General features: G+C 38.9%; 1 protein-coding gene across 1 annotated transcript in view; it reads right to left on the bottom strand.

The window, feature by feature from the left end:
- Nucleotides 1–20,830, bottom strand: part of LOC106084907 (uncharacterized) — a 146,785-nt gene that overhangs the window by 33,663 nt on the left and 92,292 nt on the right. Inside the window, exons 5-8 of the mRNA XM_013248875.2 lie at nucleotides 13,100–13,283; nucleotides 8,617–8,837; nucleotides 7,871–7,962; nucleotides 7,622–7,814 (exon numbers count right to left, since the gene is read on the bottom strand). Coding sequence (XP_013104329.2) covers nucleotides 7,622–7,814; nucleotides 7,871–7,962; nucleotides 8,617–8,837; nucleotides 13,100–13,283 — 690 coding nt within the window. The remainder of the gene's footprint in view (nucleotides 1–7,621; nucleotides 7,815–7,870; nucleotides 7,963–8,616; nucleotides 8,838–13,099; nucleotides 13,284–20,830) is intronic.

The following is a 20,830-nucleotide window of genomic DNA, read 5'->3' as shown; positions in this document are numbered from 1 at the left end:
ATTTTCGTCTGTCGAGAGGTGGCCTTGTTTCTAAACTGCCTACTTAGTCCAAAGTAGCATCTGTTTGCCAGTATTATTCTTCGCTTAATCTCAAAACTGGTGTCATTCGTTTCGGTTACGGCGGTGCTGAGGTAGATAAAGTTACTGACTGTCTCAAAGTTATAGTTCCAAACTTTCTCCATTTCCTTTATCTGCTCGGTTGTGCAAAGCTTTTTGGGAGTTGAAACCATCCATTTCGTCTTATCTCCATTTACTGCCATACCCATTTTCACTTACTCTCTTTCGATTCTTTCAAAGGCTGCAGTTACTACTTCTGGTGACCGACCTATGATATCGATGTCGTCGGCATAGGCGAGTAGCATGTGACTAGTGTGCCATATCTATTCACATCTGCATCTCGTATAATCTTCTCCACCAGGATATTAAAGAGGTCACACGATAGGCTGTCTCCTTGTCTGAAACCTCGTGTGATATTAAATGGTTTGGAGAAATTCTTTCCTATTCTTACTGAGGAACGCGTATCAGCAAGTGTCATCCTGCAAAGTCTTATTAATTAATTAATGGTAGGTGTTGATTTGTCCTTCTCGGGTCTTTTCCAGGATTTGGCGCAGTGTGAATATCTGGTCTAGGGTTGATTTACCAGGTCTAAAGCCGCATTGATAGGGCCCAATTATCTTATTGACTTTAGGTTTTAATCTTTCACACAGTACGCTCGAGAGTATCTTGTATGCGATGGGGAGGAAACTTATTCCTCTGTAGTTGGCACATTCCGTCTTGTCTCCTTTCTTGTGTATGGGGCATAGTATGCTCAGGTTCCAGTCATCGGGTATGCGTTCTTCTAGCCAGATTGCGCAGATAAGCTGATGCGTACGCCTTATCAGCGTGTCGCCTACGGTCTTAAATAGTTCAGCGGTTAAACCGTCGGCTCCTGCTGCCTTGTTGTAGTTTAGTCGGGTCACTGCTACTTGGACCTCATTCTGACTAGGAGGTAAACATTCTATACCATCATCAGGGATTGCTTCTGCGGTATCCTCTTTGCCGCCAACATCGGACACCAGCAGTTGGGTAAAATGTTCTTTCCATATCCTCAGCATGTTATCTGTGTCAGTTACCAGATTTCCTTCTTTGTCCCTGCAGGAGGATGTGCCTGCACCAAAGCCATCGGTTTGATGTTTAATTCTTTGGTAGAATTTCCGGACTTCATTCCGACTCCTTTACATCTCAATTCGCTCACACTCACGTCTTTTCATTTCCTTTTTCTTTTTGCGGAATAGACGCTTCTCCTCTCTCCTTTTCTCCCGATACCTCTCCTTCATCTGGCGCGTTGCTACTGATTGCAGGGTTGCTCTATATGCCACAGTCTTGGATTCAGTAGCATCTCGATACTCTTGGTCGTACCATGCGTTTCTTGGAGGAGGTTTCCGGTACCCAAGTAAGGATTTCGCGGCATTTTCCATGGAGTGGGCAATAGTTTGCCACTGCGCCATTATATCATTGGAACAAGGAGTGCTTTCATCAATCAGTTGGGTCAGTCGAGTGGAGATGCCGTTCCCGTTTGTTGTGTTTGCAGCTTTTCAATGTCCAGCTTCCGTGCAGTGTCAGATCGTACTTTCCTCGCCATGTTCAAACGGGTGCGAACCTTTGCTGCAACGAGTTAATGATCCGAATCTATATTCGCTCCACGGATCGATCGTACATCTAACACGCTGGATGAATGCCTTCCATCTATCACAACGTGATCAATTTGGATTCTCGTGTTTTGATCGGGTGACAGCCATGTGGCTTTGTGAATATTTTTATGATGAAATCTGGTGCTACTAACTACCATGTTTTTTGCCGCGGCGAAATCTATCAGCCTCAACCTATTACTGGACGTTATCCCGTGGAGGCTAAACTTTCCGACTGTTGGACCAAAAATGTCTTCCTTCCCTATCTTTGCATTAAAATCTCCCAGAACGATTTTAATATTATGGGCGGGACAACGGTCATATTCTCTCTCTAGGCGCTCGTAGAAAATATCCTTGGTCTACTCGTCTTTGTCTTCCGTCGGGGCATGGGCACAAATAAGGCTGTTGTTGAAGAATTTGGCTTTTATGCGGATTGTGGCTAGCCTCTCATCCATCGGAGTAAAGCTGGAGACAAGGTGTTTCAGTATCCGACTAACCATAAATCCACAGCCAAATTCATGCCTCGTGTTATGGCAGCTATAGTATAGTTCGTCACAGTTTGGTGTTGTAGTGACGCCATTCCCAGTGCATCGCACTTCCTGTAAGGCGTTTATATCTGCCTTGTACTTCTCTAATACATCCTCCAGCGCGTATACTGCACCTTCTCTATAAAGAGTGCGGACATTCAAGGTGCAGATCCGCAAATCATGGTCCTTTTTTCGTTTGCTTGGGTCGTCAACGTTGGGGGTGTCCGTTTATACTATTCCTTTGTTTCTCATAGTAGTTCTCAGTTTTCCGGGGGAGGGTTACTGGCCCAGCGCCCCAACCGCATGGGTTTTGTGGGATTACACACGTATCCCTCGTTGTGGCGAACCGCTTGCTCCAAGATCCGACGCTCGCCGCCAGCCGCCCCTAACCTGGGAACAGATGCTGATGTTGGCCATTGGTTATTTGAAGGCGCCAATAACTCGCCTTGCCATCTCGAGTATCACTGCCACTCAGTATTTAATTAAGAGCCTGTGCCACCTGACTCCTCACTGAGACTCTCCTCTTGAAAATCGCTGACTGCCCGCGCCCGCATTTGCAGCTACTCCGCATAAAAATGGAGCTTTCCACCATCTGCAACCTGTGGACGCGCCCGGTAGCTTTCAGCTAAGCTTTCCGTGATAACGATGGGCACCACACAAGTCGGAGCTCATAGTTCCAGCCTGTGTGGTGCTCATAGTTATCCCGTATCGGCCGGGCCAAGATCACTCCTAAGTATTTGACCTTTTCAGATTTCGAAATCCTCCTATTGAGGAAACATGGTGCGTCAAATTGGCCAACTCTCGTCTTTCTCGTGAACAGTTAGATTTCAGTCTTCTCTAGGTTAACATTGAGACTAGGGTCTAGCTCAGTCCAATGCCATCTGCAAGACCCTTTCGACTCTTCTGCACAGCTGATTCGGATCCTTACCTCTTAGAAGTATTGTGATGGGTTCAAATCACTCCTCAGTCTGCATCCGTAATAGGTCATTTATGGTGATCACACGTAGGAGTGATCATAAAATGCTCTACTGTGGCGTGCCCTGTGCCACTTTCTCCCTTATATTTGTGTCATGAGACCCATAATTCATCCACCTGTTCCATAGCATATTGTTTAAATAGTCTCCAAGAACTGGTCTAAAGATTGGATTAGTGCATCGAGGAATTCTTCTATTTTTTGCACAACCACGTGCAGGGCAGTCTCCACCGACCGTTCCTTGACATAAGCATTCTTTTTGTATTTGAGCAGTTCTATGCATATCCTGCTCTTTATAATGGTATCTACAACACCTTCAATGGTTTTGAGTAGAAAGACGTAAGGCTTATGGGTCTGTAGGCCTTTGGTGTCGCATAATTGCCGGGTTTGGGTATAAATACCACCCTTGCCTTCTGCCAGGCTTTTGGAGTGTATGCAAGTCCCAGGCACGCTGTGAAGATAGTGGCCAGATGGAGCGCCACATAGTCGGCTTCCTTTTGTTGTAACGCCGTCAGGTCCGGGTGACTTAAATGGTTTGAAAGTCCTCAAGGCTTCCTTTGCCATAAAGTCGGCAATGATAATCCTTCCAACAAGCTCATTATTCCAAAATTCCGGTGTATACCCTCGTATCCTGGGGAAAATGCGTTTCCATCAAAAGCCTCAACATGTCCTCCGTTGTCTCTACACTCACCCCCAGTCGCCTACTAACATTTCAGTTTGGATATGGGTTTTTGACAAAAACTTTTTCATCTTGGTGGCATCATTAACATTATCGACCAGTTCGCGTCCAGGAGGCACGTTTTGCTGTGGTAATCTTATTGTATTCCTTGAGCCGTGAGTAGTACATATCCCAGTAAACCTCCGTTTTTTATGACGTGCTCTGTTGTAAGGTCTGCGGACCTCATTCCCAATATAGCGAATCTTCCCGGTCATCCAGAGTTTTTCTTGGGCTGATTTTCTTTCTCGAAGAGGACAACAATCTTCGAAAGATCCTACTATTGCAGTGGTAATCCTTTTTACATTGTCTTCAATGCTTGAACAATCTAAATTATTTTGCCCAAGTTTTCATCTGATAAGTCTTCCGAATTTTGTCCACTTGGTTTTCAACTTATTACGGAAGGTAATCGGATTCGGCGCCGGCCGTACTATTATAAACCTGTGGTAGGGATGGTCTGAGAAAGAGCCGCCCTCTTACGCCGGAGTGGTTTGGAGATGAGTTATGCAGTCCCCGAAATCGACTAAGCATCCGGTAGGATTCCACCAGATCTTCGGTCCTAGGTGAGACATTTGATAAACGAACGGGTTGTCGAACATGTGTTGAACTCTAAAGGGGCTGCACCCATACGTATTATGAGCTGTGAGTATAGCCATCTTAATGCTGCGCTTTGCCTCAGCGGAATGTATTGATACCTTCAAAAAGCTCGTTGGAAGTATCCACCCTCCTTGGGACGCAAAGCTTGACCTTGTGAGTAAGATCGACATCCCACAGTTCACAAAGGCGACGTACTTAATCAAGGATGTGGGCGGTGAAATCGCGACGGTCGTCGTCGTGGAGAAATTGGAGGTTTTCCACAGGGAGTTGAAGGAGGAAGGAACTCTCCTTGTGGTGAGCATTGATCAAGTCTTTGTGACAAGTTTGGCTAGGACTAAAGGCATGGTGTACTACGGGTCCGTGGCCGTCTTTTTCAAGAATAAGGAGACTAGGATAGGAAAATATGCTGCTATTTAGCCATCAGGCGGTGCGGTGGCGGGACACTCGATACCTCCTAACGGATAGGGGGCTGACGACGAGACAATCACCGACTCTCTCAAAATTGGGTAGACTAGGATAAGCAAAGATCCTAATACTAAAACATCAGGCAGGCGTTATTCGTCATAAAAATTTGAATTATATATTTTCCCCAGAGTTGTCAACGTCGGATGCAACAGTGGTGAGACGGCATACCTGCATTACTTTATCTGCCTTTCGACTCTCCGACACCGGCACCCACGTCGGAGCTGCAACGGCTAATGAGGAAAGCAAAACAGACCGGAAATGAGGTACTAATAGGGTGCGATGCGAACTCTCATCACATTTCGTGGGGTAGTACCAACACTAATAAGTGGGGCAGTCCTTGCAGAGTTCTTGAATACAAACGATCTTATAAAACTTAATATTGGTAACACCGCTACTTTAGTTAATAGGATTAGGGAGGTGGTATTAGATGAGACGATATGTTTGGAAAATCTAATCGATGAGGTTCAGTATTGGAGGGTCTCCATGGAAAACTTTTTCTTTGACCATCGCTACATTAGGATAAGAACAGCACGGCCAGCGCCGAATCCGATAAGCTTCCGGAATAAGTTAAAACCTAACTGGACAAAATTCGGAAAACTACTCACAAGAATGCTTGGGCAAGATAATTTAGATTGTTCAAGCGTAGAAGACATTGACGAAAATGTCGCACCATTTCTAAACTGAAACTGAAATTTATAATAAAGTCACCCGGACCTGACGGAATATTTCCGGTGTTACTACGGAAGGAGGCCGACTATGTGGCGCACCACCTGGCTAATATTTTAACAGCGTGCCTAGGACTAGCATATACTTCGAAAGCCTGGCAGGAGGCAAGAGTGGTATTTATACTCAAATCCGGCAAGGCAAGGTATACGACACCAAAGGCCTGCAGACCTAAGCCTCACGTCCTTTCTACTCCAAACCTTGGACACCATGATAAAGAGTAGGACATCCGGCGAACTGCTCAAATACAAGCAGCATGCCTATGTCAAGGAAAGGTCGGTGGAGAATGATCTGCACGAGGTTGTGCATAAAATAGAAGAATCCCATGATGCCAAAACGTACACCTTTCGGTACGACGCAGTCCGAGTTAAGGAAGTGGGCGACGAATGCGCATGCAACAATGTTGAACAGCGAAACCGTCGGCAGGACGGCGAAAATCCAATGGGGCGATCCAGATCGTGAGAAGACGAGTCTATTGCTGAAAGGAAGTAAGAAAGAGGTCAGTATAGCTATTGGTATCATAACGGGACACAGGACTACGTGCTCATTTATGTAAAATCGGTGCGGCAAGTGATAGCATGTGTAGGGCATGAGGGGAAGATGATGCGACGTTGGAACATTTCCTTTGTCATTGTCCGGCTTTCGCGTCCAACAGATACCGACACTTAAGTGGAGACACAATATCAGACATGAACCAACTTAGGGGAGTTGTATTCAAAACAATTAAAGATTTTGTAAGTAGCTCGGAATTCCTAACTAAAAATTTTCTTTTTAGAGGTTACTTTATAGTTTTTAGAGCGCACAAAAAGCCGATTGATTACTGGCTTAAGTGTATGTCCGTAGTGGCATGGGGCGGGTTAATATCTGCACCCTCTTTTCAACCAAACCTAACCTAAAAACACCAAATACCAAGAACTGATTGGATCGCTTTTATACCTCAGTATTCATTCAAGGTCTAGCATTGCTGCGAGTGTTTCCATAGAAAAAAAAGCTGTCCTACTCTGGAAGATGGGGTAGAGTTGAAACGTGTTCTGAAGTACCTCAAAGGAAGAATTAACCACTTATTTAGGTTAAGCAACAACAATTCTGAGTGCCACATATTGATAGAATACGTCGATTCTAGACATCCGACCCAAAGCTATACTGACCTCCTTCTTACTTCCTACGGATCGTGCCATCCTCTGAGAAGGCGGATGGCACTCTAAGACAGTTTGCGACCTTACCGTTCTGGTAGTTATTACCCTGATAGCCAGTGTACTGTGCGTAAAGACATTCACACGCGGCGTCCTAGTGTTAATACAACTTCTTAGCGTTAGAACAACGTCCTAGCGTTAATACAACGTCCTAGTGTTAATACCACAACACGGATCTCCGCCTACAAGACCGTATTATGGTGAAGCAGTCGAAAACAGGTTCTCAATGTAGATCTCCAAGCTGACTCTCCGCAAGAAGTAAGAAGGAGGTCAGTATAACTTTGAGTATCATAACAGGACACATAGGACTACGAGCCGATTACTGGTGATTACTTTAAGTGTAATCTGCGAAGACATTCAAAACTGTTTGAAACTTTTTAAAGAAGAAACACTCAGTAGCAGAACTAAAAATATTGCTACAAAGCTTAATTTTGTAAAGGATCACATCAAAATGAAAATGAATGCATTTTCAGTTCAACGGATTCTATGGTGCCTATCCGCCACCGTATGACCAAAACTTTAAGTACCACTCTGTTCGTAAAATTTCAAAAATCAATTGGCGTTGAACTGGATTTAGGAAGGGTGTTGGAGTGTCAATCGACTTTGCATAATTTACTTTATAACATATTTTATTATATTTACATAGATAGCATTGATTTTCCATTTTGTTATACATGTTGTCAATTCAAAAGAATGTTTTTCATTCTTAGGTAAACCTTCGTTTCATTGAATTCGAGTGTGCATTTCCAATAATATCTTACCTTGTGATGATATGGAGCGTGAACGCGCCAAATCCGCTTTGTTTCCGACGAGAATGACAGCTTTCTCTTTTGTATAGTTTTCTTGCCACAGATAATTGACTATTTCCTCGGCAACACGGAAGGATGCCTTTTCAACGATTGAGAAAACCACTACACATCCATGGGGTTCATAGGTTGACAATGAATTCTCCACCTAATAGGACAATTGTAACAATGAATAGCCAAATTTACCACAAGAAGCATACTTACGCTCATTTCAACGCTTGGATGGTCGATAAAAACCAACTCGGACTCTTCATCGTCCAAAAGAACGCTGACCGTCTTTTCACCGAATTCATCATCTAAAACTCAAATTTATATTATTTACTAAAACATACCAATGTTTTGATGGAAAACAAATGATTAAGGCCTTACTATATACAAGGATCAGTGGAGTTGTGAAAATCGTTATAGGGCCATTAACTTACTGCGTCTTAGTTTTGAGTACTTTTTATTCAACATTAAATTTTCTACTTAGGTCTCTATTACACAGTATGGAGGTGTCTTATGACATGTCAATTGTAGCATATGTAGAGTAGTACATATCGTGATACAAATGAAACTAACATATGAAAATCACTTTTCAAAATAGCACATGTAATTTTTTGGTTTAGAACGTGATCTATTCCTTCCGACAAAATAAAGAAATCTGCTGTTTATGTTGTCCGTCGAATGAAAGCAACCTCAAATTAAATTGTTTTCAAAATTTAGAAATCCTAAATTCACCTTTCTCACAACTTTAAAAAATCAGATTTGCTCATTTAAGGCATGCGAAATTACATAGTACATATGATAGCAAAAATGATGAATCACATGTAAATTGACAATTTGAAAAAAAAAAAACTTTTTAAATTGTATGTGAATGCAAAAAGTGAGATGTCATAAGACAAGCACATACCGTATAATAGCGGCTTTAAAAATGTGTAATGCGATGGCATAGTATATTTTTGACTTACCTAGACTGGCATCATAGGTGTGCATGTATTCCGATGTCATGAATTGATTGACTAGCGCAGTTTTTCCAACGCCTGCATCACCCAGCATTACAACGCGATATCGTGGTGGGGGGGTTGGCTCGACATTCTCCGAATCCTCGTCTGGAGAAGCTGGTACAGAATCTACGTTTGCATAACCTCCACCACAGCATGATCCATCGAAGGGAGAGCGTTCACTTGCCCTACAAAATTGCATGATTTTATTAAAAACTCTTTGCCAACGTATTCAAACTTATTTTGCAATTGGACAAGGGATTTGTAGGAGCCATATTTGAACCATTGAAATAATACCTATTCACCTCACAGTAGGTACTTTTTGTTGTACTTTTACAAATATGAGTGGTGCGTCAGATATAAAACACGAAGTTATACTTAGAATGTACTCCACAGTCCCGACAGTTGCGACATCAAGCCTTCCCTCAACGAAATTTATTATTGAAAATAGCAAAAATATTTCCTAAAACAAAAGTTTCTGGCTGCTGAGACTGGGAAAGAATCCCTTATTGCTATGTTAGCAAACATACCACTGTTGTTTTGGCAAACACTTGGCTCTGCCATTCTAACAAACAAAATCTGAGCTCAACGATTTCTTTCGGCATTTTAATTGGAAACTTTGTTTTCTAGATGACGATATAAATGCAATTGCTGAAATGATCGGGACAATAATTTTGAATGGAACGAAGACATTTTTTTCAATTAAGACTAAAAAGGTTAAATAAAACGACAAAAGTTGGTTTAATCAGACATGCAGGGATCTGTCAGGTCGAAGGCATTCAAGATCTGGCGTTTGTATAAGAACGCCATTGCTGAACTGCTGCGCAAACAGGCAAGATTTTCCTGTGCCAAAGTGCTTAGATGCGAGAAATTTCTCAGGCTTCTACCAGAGGAAGTAAAAGCTCTTGGTCGTTTGTAAAAAGTGTAAAAGGTAGTTCTTCTCTTTCCCAACTCTTGTTTAGGATGACTAGACGTTCACGGACCAGGTTTATACAGCTAACCTTTTGGCTGATATATTTGCAGGAATTTCTTCCATGCTACAATCAACCACTCCCCTTAATCGAGAATGTATCTAGCATTATGGCTCAGATTTCTTTTCGAACACGAAGAAACATACCATTGTTGTTTTGGCCGATCCCCAAGAAGGGTGAGGCGAATAACCCTTTGAAGTATTGGCCATTTGCGATATGCTCTGCTCTCTCCACGGTTTTGGAGAACATGGTTATTCACCATCTTGTATGGTATTTAGAGCCTAATAGAGTTTCTAACAATATACGCGGAAATCACTCCACGTGCATTTCTGTCATATAGAGTGAATTGTCCTATTACTAATATCCGAATCGGATGAGCAAATAATGAAGAAAAGGCGGGCTCATATTTCGCTGTGAAAAACCCATATATTTCACGCTTACTTTTTTTAGACATTAAAAAATCTCACTGATAACATAATAATTTTATTAAGATTTTAACATACTTTTTGAGGAAATGTCATTCTGAATGAAATCAGCAAGATTTTTTGAATCAACATATATTATCTAAAAAAATTGTTGCGAAAAGTATTGATTTTCACTGTGAAACACGAGCTTAATGCCAACCGTAAACGGTCTTATTCACAAAACTTAATGAAGATTTGATATAGGTTTATTTGGCAGATTTCCTTTAAGAACTGTCAAATAAACCTATTTCAACTCTGCATTAAGTTTTGTCAATAAAGCTGTTGGAGTCTAACAAAATGGTGGAAGTATTAACAAATGCACTGTTCAAAATTCAGCCGGATCCAAAGAATGGCTTGTTTGTGCATAACAGTCGCACTGAGGCGACATCAACTGATGTACTGAATTTAATTCTACACCTAACTCCTCTGGACATCGTGCCTAAAAAAAATTACTGCGACCGCTGCCGTCAAGCGGTGGCAACGGACACTGTGTTATTGTTGATAAAATGCCTGATATTGCAGGCAGTTGCAGATAGCAAACTGCCTGAGTCGCATTTTGATAAAAAAAAAATACTGTACCACTATTCCTGAAAGAACCCATTGGAACTACAATATCCCAATCCCTACAATATCTACAATGGTAATAGATGTTACATAGATTTCTATACAAATGGTTCCTACTCTTATATTCTCTTATTTTCAAAAACGCCTTATCGAGGAAATGGGTGAACTGATTTAAGCAAAATTTTGTTTGCACACTTGCATGTTAACCCAAAAAGGAAATTGGTTTAAAACTTTGGGGCCTAATAGTCTTGGGAAAGGTACGAACGTCTTTCCAATGGTGCAAGTAAATTTGTAATCGGCTCACAAAAAGTCCCACAATTCCAAAAATACCGACCCTACCTAGACTAAAATTAACGAAAAAAGAATTTTTGGAACTCGAAAATCTCATAGGCCTTAGGTATATACCGGACACGTTAGCATGTTTTTTGTACACAGAAAAAAGTAAATATCGGTTTTAATTACGAAATTAATTGATCCAATATATTTTTTAAATCAAACTGCTGCTTCAGGAAATTGATGATATCAACAAACAGTGTTTTGAGAAAGGTGATTGAAAAAATTTCAATTAAAAATTAATTGATCAAATTAAAAAAAATTATTGACTTTTTCGATTTTTTTATCTGATCAATTACTAATTTATTTAAAAATATGCAAATGTTATATTAAAATTTTTGCGAAAAGCGCGCTATATAGGCACTGACAAATTGTTTATAAAAATAGAAAATAAATTATTTTTTTTTTCAATTTGTTGGTGCTCATTTTAATATTATTGCAAAAGCGTGAGGTTTTTAACCCGTCTTATCCCACTATGGACACATTTCTAAGCCAGTCATTGGCTTGCTGTGCGCTGTAAGTCATGAAAAGATAATCTATACAATTAATTCCCTAATCGTTTTCCCATTTATGTCCTAAGTTGGTTCCACAATATATCGTCCACGCCTCTTAACTTGGAATACTTTGAAACGCTCCACATTCCCCAAGTTTATTGATAGCAGTCCTCTGGCTCTTACAGTCCAGAAGTATGGCCCGCTCAAGAAAGGTGAGAACATCAAGACAGTGCGTGAATTCACCATCTTGGTTGTTATTTACCTATTGGACAACTTACTGTCCATAAAAACGTTCACCTTCTATATTCTTGAATAGACACTGCACCATTTCAAATTATTGGCGCTGGTTTGTAAGATTTTTTTAAATACTACGATAATGTTGATTGCCTCTGTGAACGAACGAGTGCAATTTGGAACGCAGAGTACACTAATGCTCTCACATAACCACATCAAGCATCGCACAGATATGGCCAAAAAAAGGTCTAGAGATGATTAGAATAGGATTTTTTGAAATGGCTTCTAATGGTCTAAAAAAAGTAAATAGTTGCCATATAACGGGTTTGGCGAAATTCGGTACAATAAAGGCCTAAACCATGAGCTTTTTCCATTTTGTCAGTCGATTCGTGTGCCATTTCGGCTCTTTTCAATAAATTGCTGAACGAATCGAGTAACAAAAAGAAAAAAAGTTTGTGGCCTAAGCCGTTATTGTTTAATTGAAAAAGATAAAAATTGCAATCACATTTTGTAAATAAATATTTTAAGATTTAATTTAAAAAAATGATTAAATCAACCAATTTTTAAGTGAAAATTGCATAAATTTTCTCCACGATTGTAATTGCAAAAAATCCGGATTCAATTAAAAATGATTAATCAATTAAGTTTTTAATTGAAAAAATTTTCGTAATAGTGTTTTCGCCCGCAAATTATGCATACCTATTGGAAAACACCTTACCCGTTCAAAAGTTCTAGAAATGGTTAGAAATTTTTCCGCTTTGCAAGCATGAGAATAATTACAAAATGGGTCTCAAATTAAAGGTCTTAGAAATAAAACGATCGAGGAATCTGATATAAATATTTGACGTCAAGAGTATGTGGCCATCGCAGCTTTTTAAAATGGAAACCTGATTACTGTCTGTAGTAATCGAGTCCCTGATTACTGTCTGTAAAAGCCGCGTATGCAGATGGCGTGGTTCCCATGCTTATAAGAGACATACTTTAGAAATCTCTACTAACGACGGCGACCCCAAAAATAGTCGGCCAAGACGAAAGGAGATATAAGGTCTCCTTGATAGAATAGAATGATCCATTTAAAGAAAACACAAAATACCGGGATGTTTAGCTGACCAGAAACTTGTGGCCTTAAACAGCTGCAAAAGGCAACAAAAGAACATCTGCTGTTCCTCTGTTCTGTACTTTTTGAGGACTCCCCAGGATTGGTGGATGTGAACATTCCCAAGTTATTACAATTTTTAAAGCGACCTTTAAAAAAAATTCATTAAATTTTGTTCTTCGAAATTTTCATCAAAGTTTAATGCAGTTCTTCGGTCTATGTTATTAAATTTTTAAGATTTAAATTTAGATTTTTGTTGAAAGGTTATCTTCTACTTTTATAAAAATTGCTTACCTGCTGTTTGTGGAATTTACACTGGTATTACTGCGCGATCGCCGTGATATAATGGAGTCTCCACAATTGACTACATTTCCCTTGCTTATTGAAAAGTGTCTCAAACGATAAAGATCATCGCTCACCCTGGGATTGTATGGACGGTCGGGCAAGGAACAAACTCGTGGTCTAAAGTGGTCGGGAACTGCAATACAAGGATCACAAATTCTTAATAAATAACTATTTAGTATGTGGTATGTGAAAATTCGAGTACTACTTAGTTTTAGATACAATTTTAAGGATACAATTTTAGATACAATTTTAAGTTTATTTGATCCGCTAATTATATAACACTCGGAAATGTATATGTCCGAGTCAGGGATGTATAGGTGGGCTTGAAGTTTTATTTGTTGGTAATACCCTTACCTTATAAATGTACATTGAACGAAATTATACAATATCAATATATTCCTTATGGCCATTTTACACAATATATCATGTTGCGTGATTGATGAAACCAAATGTGTTTGCGTCACATTATCAGTCATGGCTAAAAATATAACTCATTTTGAGTTTTTCCATTATTTGCATCAACCGATGTATCCTCAAAGAGAATTGTGCAATCATTTCTTGGGCGACGTTGAATAACAATATGTGTATGACATAAAGTAAAGAAAGTGAAGAAAGTTAAGGAAAAGTGCAGAAAGGCAAAGAAAAGAAGAAATCGAAGTATCGTTTTTGGGAAAAGCTGCAAACAACATATACAAATGACGATTAGAAAATGGATGATAGCCGGTAAATTCCAAATGCTTGGGTAATTACCCGATTAATACTTTTTCACGAGTCAGCCTGCTATTCTAAAATTGCTAACATTTTACTATAACAGCAGAACAATTGCTGAAATAAAAGCAACAAAAGCAACTAACAGTAACTTTACGACTTCAAGTCAGCAAACAATGTTTGCTACTATAAGCAGAAATTTTTGCATGAGTGTAACGAATTTGGTTAAAATCTGTTCCAATCCAGCAAGTAAATGTATATCATACATGGTGTTTCCAGCACCTTTCGGTATCGACATTGGCATGCAAGCGACACCTTATAGATTGGATGAAATGTAAAACGATTAGTACCATTTGGTATTAATTAGCCTTATTAACAACTTGTATAGCTGTTATACTCATGGAAAAAAGTCTGCTGATAATATCCAAAACTATCTACTGACTGTTTCTTGTTTGGAAGTAGTCATTGTTGTTATTACTCGTGTTATAACAAAGTTATGCTGTAATAGCTAAGTGTTTACACTTTCAGAACAGCATGTTCATTGATGAAAAGACTTGCTGAAAATGATTGTTACATAATTTATGGTAAAGTGAAAATAAAATAAAGTAAAATAAAATGAATTAGATTTTAATTTTGTGAAAAATGAGAAAGTTGACTGATTGCAGACAGAAAAATTACCTAATATAATTAAAACATATGACCAGCAGTAACAGGAAAACATAAATAGTAGCATAACATTCCCCAAATCTCGCGTAATCTGCGACATAAAACAACATCCAACAGCAATGGGTCAGGAAGAACAAGGGTCCGGAAATTGTTGTTGCATTGCACACATGATTTTTAAATAGGAAACAACAATACATGTACATATTAGGTTAGAGTGGTCGTCTATTTTCTAAATAGACTCAGTCAGACACATTTTAGTCCATTGTGATTCGAGCACGTTACCATCTTGGCTAACGGGCGGCCATGTACACATTAACAGAGCAATCAAATGGATGAATAAGAGATTGAGCCACCTTTCGAAAAGTATACCACTGCATGCGATATCATGTGTACAAGGAAGCTGTTCCTCAGTTAATTTCTTATCAGTAATATTCCACAAATTAAAATCTCCTCAGTCAGTCATATCTGCTTTGCCATTCTCAGCAGAAAAAAACTGTTGTTTTGGCAAACATTTTTGCTATTTTGAATAAAAATTTCCTTTAGTGTAGTACTAAATTTTTATACCAAATCGATATTATTTTAAAATCATTCTCGTTATCGCTTGAACGTCCCACAACTTAATGAGATAAAATGAAAAGTTATTGAAAAAAATTTCAGAAAACATTAAATTTGATGTTAAGTTTTCGCTTGACTCTTGCTCTAAGCAGATGAGTAGAGATGGGTTTCTACCGCCTAAATACCCAACGCTTGGGTAGTTATTGCGTAGATACCCGTAAATAATTTTGCCGATATCTTGGACATAAAAATATTTTCCAAACAATTTTTGATGATTTCGTATTCTTTGTGTATAAACCTGATCTTCTGATCTCATAAAATCAGATTTTAGTTATATAAAGCCGCTATATAGACCGATCTCCAGACTTAAAGTCTTGAGGCTATAAATTGGTAATTTTTCATCCGATTTCGATGAAATTTGGAACAGACCCCTACCCATTTTGTTTCTGCTCTTAAACTTTTTGTTGAATATCTTCAAGCTCAGACCATATTTGGATATAGCTGCCATATAGACCGATCTCCCGATATATAGTATTGCGCCAATAAAAGGAGTATTATTCATCCGATTTGGATGAAATTTGAAACAGTGCGTTTTGGTACACCTTTAAACCATGTTGTTGAATAACGTCCAGATCGGACCATATATGGATATAGCTGCCATATAGACCGATCTCCCGATATGGAGTATTGAGCTCATAAAAGTAGCATTTTTCATTCGATTTTGATGAAATTTTAAACAGTGCGTTTTGGTACCCTTTCAGTTTCAGATGAATATCAAAAATCTCACTGTTTCAAATTTCATCAAAATCGAATGAAAAATGCTCCTTTAATGAGATCAATACTCCATATCGGGAGTTCGGTCTATATGGCAGCTATATCCATATATGGCCCGATCTGGACGATATTCAACAACAAGGTTTAGAGGGGTACCAGAACTCGCTGGGCCAAATTTCATCCAAATCAGACGAAAAATGCTTCTTTCTTAGGCTCATTACACTGTATCGGGAGATCGGTCTATATGGCAGCTATATCCAAATGTGGTCCAATTTGGACCACACTTCACAGAAATGGGTAGGGGTCTACCAGAACTCACTGTGTCAAATTTCATCGAAATCGGATGAAAAAAGACCAATTGATTGCCTCAAGTCTTTAAGTCTGGAGATCGGTCTATATAGCGGCTATATATTGTTACGTGGCGTTTTGAGTAGCAGTTATAGGTGGCCCACTGTAATGCCATCGAAAAGATAGAATACAACTCAGGTTCTAAATTACTGGTGAGTGGATTGTTATTGGAGAGAGAAGGGAAGGAAGTAGGGGAAATCAAAAGCTTTTCTCTGACAGGTTTCTTAGTTTTTTCTTCTTCTCGAACTAAGGTTAATTGGTGGATTTGGGTTAGAAAAAAGATACACGTGTCAGAAAAAAGAACGGGTTTAAAAAAAATGTTTTTAATTTGAGCTCAATTTGCTAATAAACTAAAAAAAAAATAAAAATAAAAATAAAAATAAAAATAAAAAAAGGAAGTTCATTAAATAATAATAAAAGTAAATATCTCAAAAGCATTAGCCACGTGAAAAAAAGAAAACTTTTGACTAAGGTGTTTGTTTTCACCATAAAGTGAACAGCTAAAGGCCAAATACTATGTTTTCCTATAAGGGCCTAACTGAAATCAATAGTACAAAAAAAAGGAATAAATAAATTAATAACTTGTACCAGTTTAGTTATAAATAAAGAAACTAACCTAAAGCCGATTTCCCTTAAATAAAAGGGTATACAATTACTTGAAGTGACCAAACAGAGCCTATAAAGAAAATTTATTTAGAAAACTTAAGAAAAAAAATATGTAGGCGCAAACCTAGCAAGAGAAAAAGAAAAATAAAAAAACTTATCACCATATGAAAACCCATAAATGTGAAACATGTGTCCATACACCACCCCCTAATCGCAGAACTAGCTTATCTCAGCAGCCCATAATCTTTGGATCCGACGCATTTATTTGCAGCCTTCGACTTAGTGCCCTGATCAAAGAAAATCAAAAGAAAGAAAAAAACGACGTTTATCGAGAAATATTTCCAAATTAAATTTTATTTTTGTTAATAATTTTAATCCTAATTATGTATATACACAAACGAAAAGAGAAGTGAAGAACAAAACAAAACAAAAAAAATTGTAACCTATTTCATTATATGTAAAATTTAAAAAAAAAGAAAAGAAAAGGAAACGAGAATATAGAGACGTCAATATTGCGAAACAGAATAATAACAATAAAAAAGAAAAGAGAAGCCAGAAAAACAAAATTTAGTGATATTCACAAATGTCAAAGCCGCGTTAACGTAAAGTATACATCACTTAAGAGAATTTACGCAATTATTGTGTTTATGTATTGTGGGTGAGTACGCTAACTGAGCGAATAACAAAAAAAAAATGGGAATATACTACTAATAAAGAGAAATTTTAAAGAGTAGGCGGCTATGACATTTGTGTCTTATTTACTTGCATGCATATTAGAAACTAAGAAGAGATGCATCTCGTAATATTTTTAATATTTAAGCGAAAAACAAATGTAGTTTAAGCCCCATTCTCTTTTTTTTAAATATTTTATTTTTTTTTCATATTTTTTTTATGTTCCTCTATATACATATTAATTTTTTTTTATATACCTAATTTGCATCGTATTAATTTCTTTATATAGACTTAACTCTGTTGAAATAAAGAAAAAAAAAGAGAAATTAAATGTCATTGAATTTTAAACCCATTTTTTCTTCTTCTTCTTTTTGACCATGACGATAGAAATGTCGGAGTAGATTTCGTAAGTCAATGAAGTGGGTGCTGCAGGGGATACATTGCAAGTAAAGAGAAAAAATGGATAAAATGGACAGTGCGCATCTTTGTACTTTGGTCGTGTAACAAGATGGTGTAATGGCAAATAGTAGGGTATTACCGATACTGATTTATTTTGAGCCAGGTAATACGCAGGCTGATTGTTCGCAGAGCATCAGGAGGGGAGGGTGGCTCATATCTACTGTCCGTCCGTCCAACAAATGTTAAAATTGTGTTGTTCTTTCAATCTCTTTTCTAATATACTCAAGTGTTGTTGTTGTTCTTTCTTTCTTTAATCTATTTTCTCACTTCCCTATAACTTTTCTATCCCATGAGACAAATAAAAGAAGCTTTTCTGGCACGAAAGTTATGTCTATGATTGAATGTATCTCGTAATAAGGAGGATCCCCCCGAATAGTTGATGAGTAGCCGGCTCTGCCACCGTGCCAATTTAACACCTAATGAGATACGTACCCTACACCTGGCAATCATAACATATGGCGCCCAACGAACGGGATATCTTTTTGTTTTGTTTTAGGTATTCTATCTGTTTAGCTGAAGTGCATATGGAACTTATTGCTTTGAGGTTCCAGGTTAGATTTCAGTATATATGTTGATGATGATTCACCCTCTTTTTATATTTTAACTCGGAAGTTGTGAGTTTCGTTTCTCTTGTTTTTGTGCGGATGACATAGGATTCCTCGGAATAAGGCTCAGAAATAGGCGTGATTTCGGGTGATTCCTTGTATTTATTTGTATGTTTGAGGGGTTTGAACAACCTGGTGTAATTACCTTATGGTGAGGTCACACGACGTGTTCAACCCTACGACCTTTGTTCTGTGTGTCAGATATTTGTTGAGGAGTTATTATCTATTTTATAGTTGCATTTGAAGAAATGTGTCGTCTTCCAGCACCTACCATTGACGATTTATATTGGCCTATATATACATACATACATATGTATATTTTAATATTTTTTTTTTAGAATTTTTTTTACCTGAATTTTCTTTTCAATTTTTTTTTTATTTTTATTTAATTGTGTTTGGGTGGAAGTACACAAATAGTGCATGGAAAGAAGAGAGGAACGTCTGGAGAATCCATTGAGTGGGATAATATCGCGGGAAAGGCGTGTAACACGAAGTGTCACCAGGTCTCTCGAATCACAAGTAGTAGGATCGATTTTGACGCAGATCGATACCGGTATTCCAAGGTCAGTGGACTTTGTCCCAACTGATTATCTGAACAGGTGTGCAGACTTAGTATTTGGCAGAACCTCGGAAGTCTCTGCTGGTGCCTTAGTAAGAGTAATTGACGATTCAGAAAATTCCTTGAGTTTTAGTAGAAAATTAGAGAAGATAGGTGGGATGTCCGAACAGGAGGAAAGCGGTGCGGCATTGCCAACAACTCAGGGGCAACCGGCACCTAGCAACGCCCCCGCCGATCAGCTGGCACAGATGATGTCTATGATATACCAACAGAATCAGCTTATGACAAATTGCATGGACGAACTTCGACGCATGCGTGGCGAGATGGCATCACTTAGCCATAGGGTTGCTGATGTTGAGGGATCTATTAATGCTTCGGCAATAGCTCCTCCCGGTTCAAGCTCGACTCTGGATAGAGATACGACAACGGAACCTGCTCTGGACCCCAGGGGGAGTAGAACTTCGGAAACATCTGTGAATCGGAGTGGAAATAGGAGCAGTGATGCCACTAATTCACAATCTGGGCGTGGGGACGGAGACTTAGGGATGTCGTATAGTCAGCGGGAACTGAATAAGAGAAAACCAGTAGATTTTGACAGGTGGCATATGAAATTCGATGGATCTGCTCGCGACATGACTATTGAAAGTTTTGTTTTTAGAATTGAGAAAATGCGAGAACAGCATAACATTTCATATGACCAATTATTTACTGATTTTTCGTCACTTCTCTCCGGCTCCGCGGCTCAGTGGTACTGGCAGGTGTTAGAGGATCACGCTGACGATGTGGACTTTGATTATTTCGCGCTAAAGGAGGAGTTACTTAACCATTTCAAGTCATCTGACTCGGACTATGAAATAATCAGAGAGATCATGGAACGGAAGCAACAGCCAGGAGAAGGATTTGAATCTTTTTATTCTGATATACACAATTTGACTTTTAGACTGCGAAAAAGGATTCCAGAAGCTGAATTGGTCAGCATTATTCGTGGTAATGTGCGACATAATATAGGGGCACTTATATTTGCCTCCAAAATATCTACAATGGCGGATCTTAAAACAGAATGTCGTCGAGCTGAGAGACTTCTTAGAGAGGGCCGCCAAAGGACGAAGCCGGTGAATGAGGTTTCGTTGACAAATTCTGTTGAGGAAGAGGAATGTCGTTTCGGCATTGAAGCCGTTACATTGCCAGCACGACCAGTGGGGCCTGATAAAGGAACTAGCGGTTGCCACCCGAGAAATGCCCAGAATAGATCGAATAATATGGGTAACCCTGCTCCGAGACCGTATACGGGAGTGTCCTTGGACAAAAATGTTCTTGGAAGTTCCAATGAGGTGTTTTGTCCCTCGCCGTTTCATATGAACCTCTGCTTCATTTGTGGAATGCCTGGCGACTTCTATCGCAAGAATGTTCAAATGATTAGGCAGGAAAACGTTTGTAAATCCACTTTCCATGACATGAAGTGTTTCTCCTGTGGAAAGGATGAGTCATACTGTGAATTTGTTTTAAAAAATCGGGTTGTGGCGGAGTTGACCGGGTCCTCTTGCCCGACAGTGGAAAACCCGGATCCCAATCTATAAGAATATTGCAAAGACCTCCACGCGAAGCTGTCGAGGGCAAAAGTGAGGTGCATCAGGAGCATAGATCACTTCATCAGAGAAAAATGGATTATGAAATTGTTAGAACACGAATTTTTAATGAAGAAATGAAAATTAAAAGTAAGAAATATAA

This window comes from Stomoxys calcitrans, chromosome 5, assembly GCF_963082655.1.
Source record: "Stomoxys calcitrans chromosome 5, idStoCalc2.1, whole genome shotgun sequence".
Taxonomy (NCBI): Eukaryota; Metazoa; Arthropoda; class Insecta; order Diptera; family Muscidae; genus Stomoxys; species Stomoxys calcitrans.
Note: the sequence above shows the minus strand (reverse complement) of the source record. Positions and strands in the feature narration are given on the sequence as shown.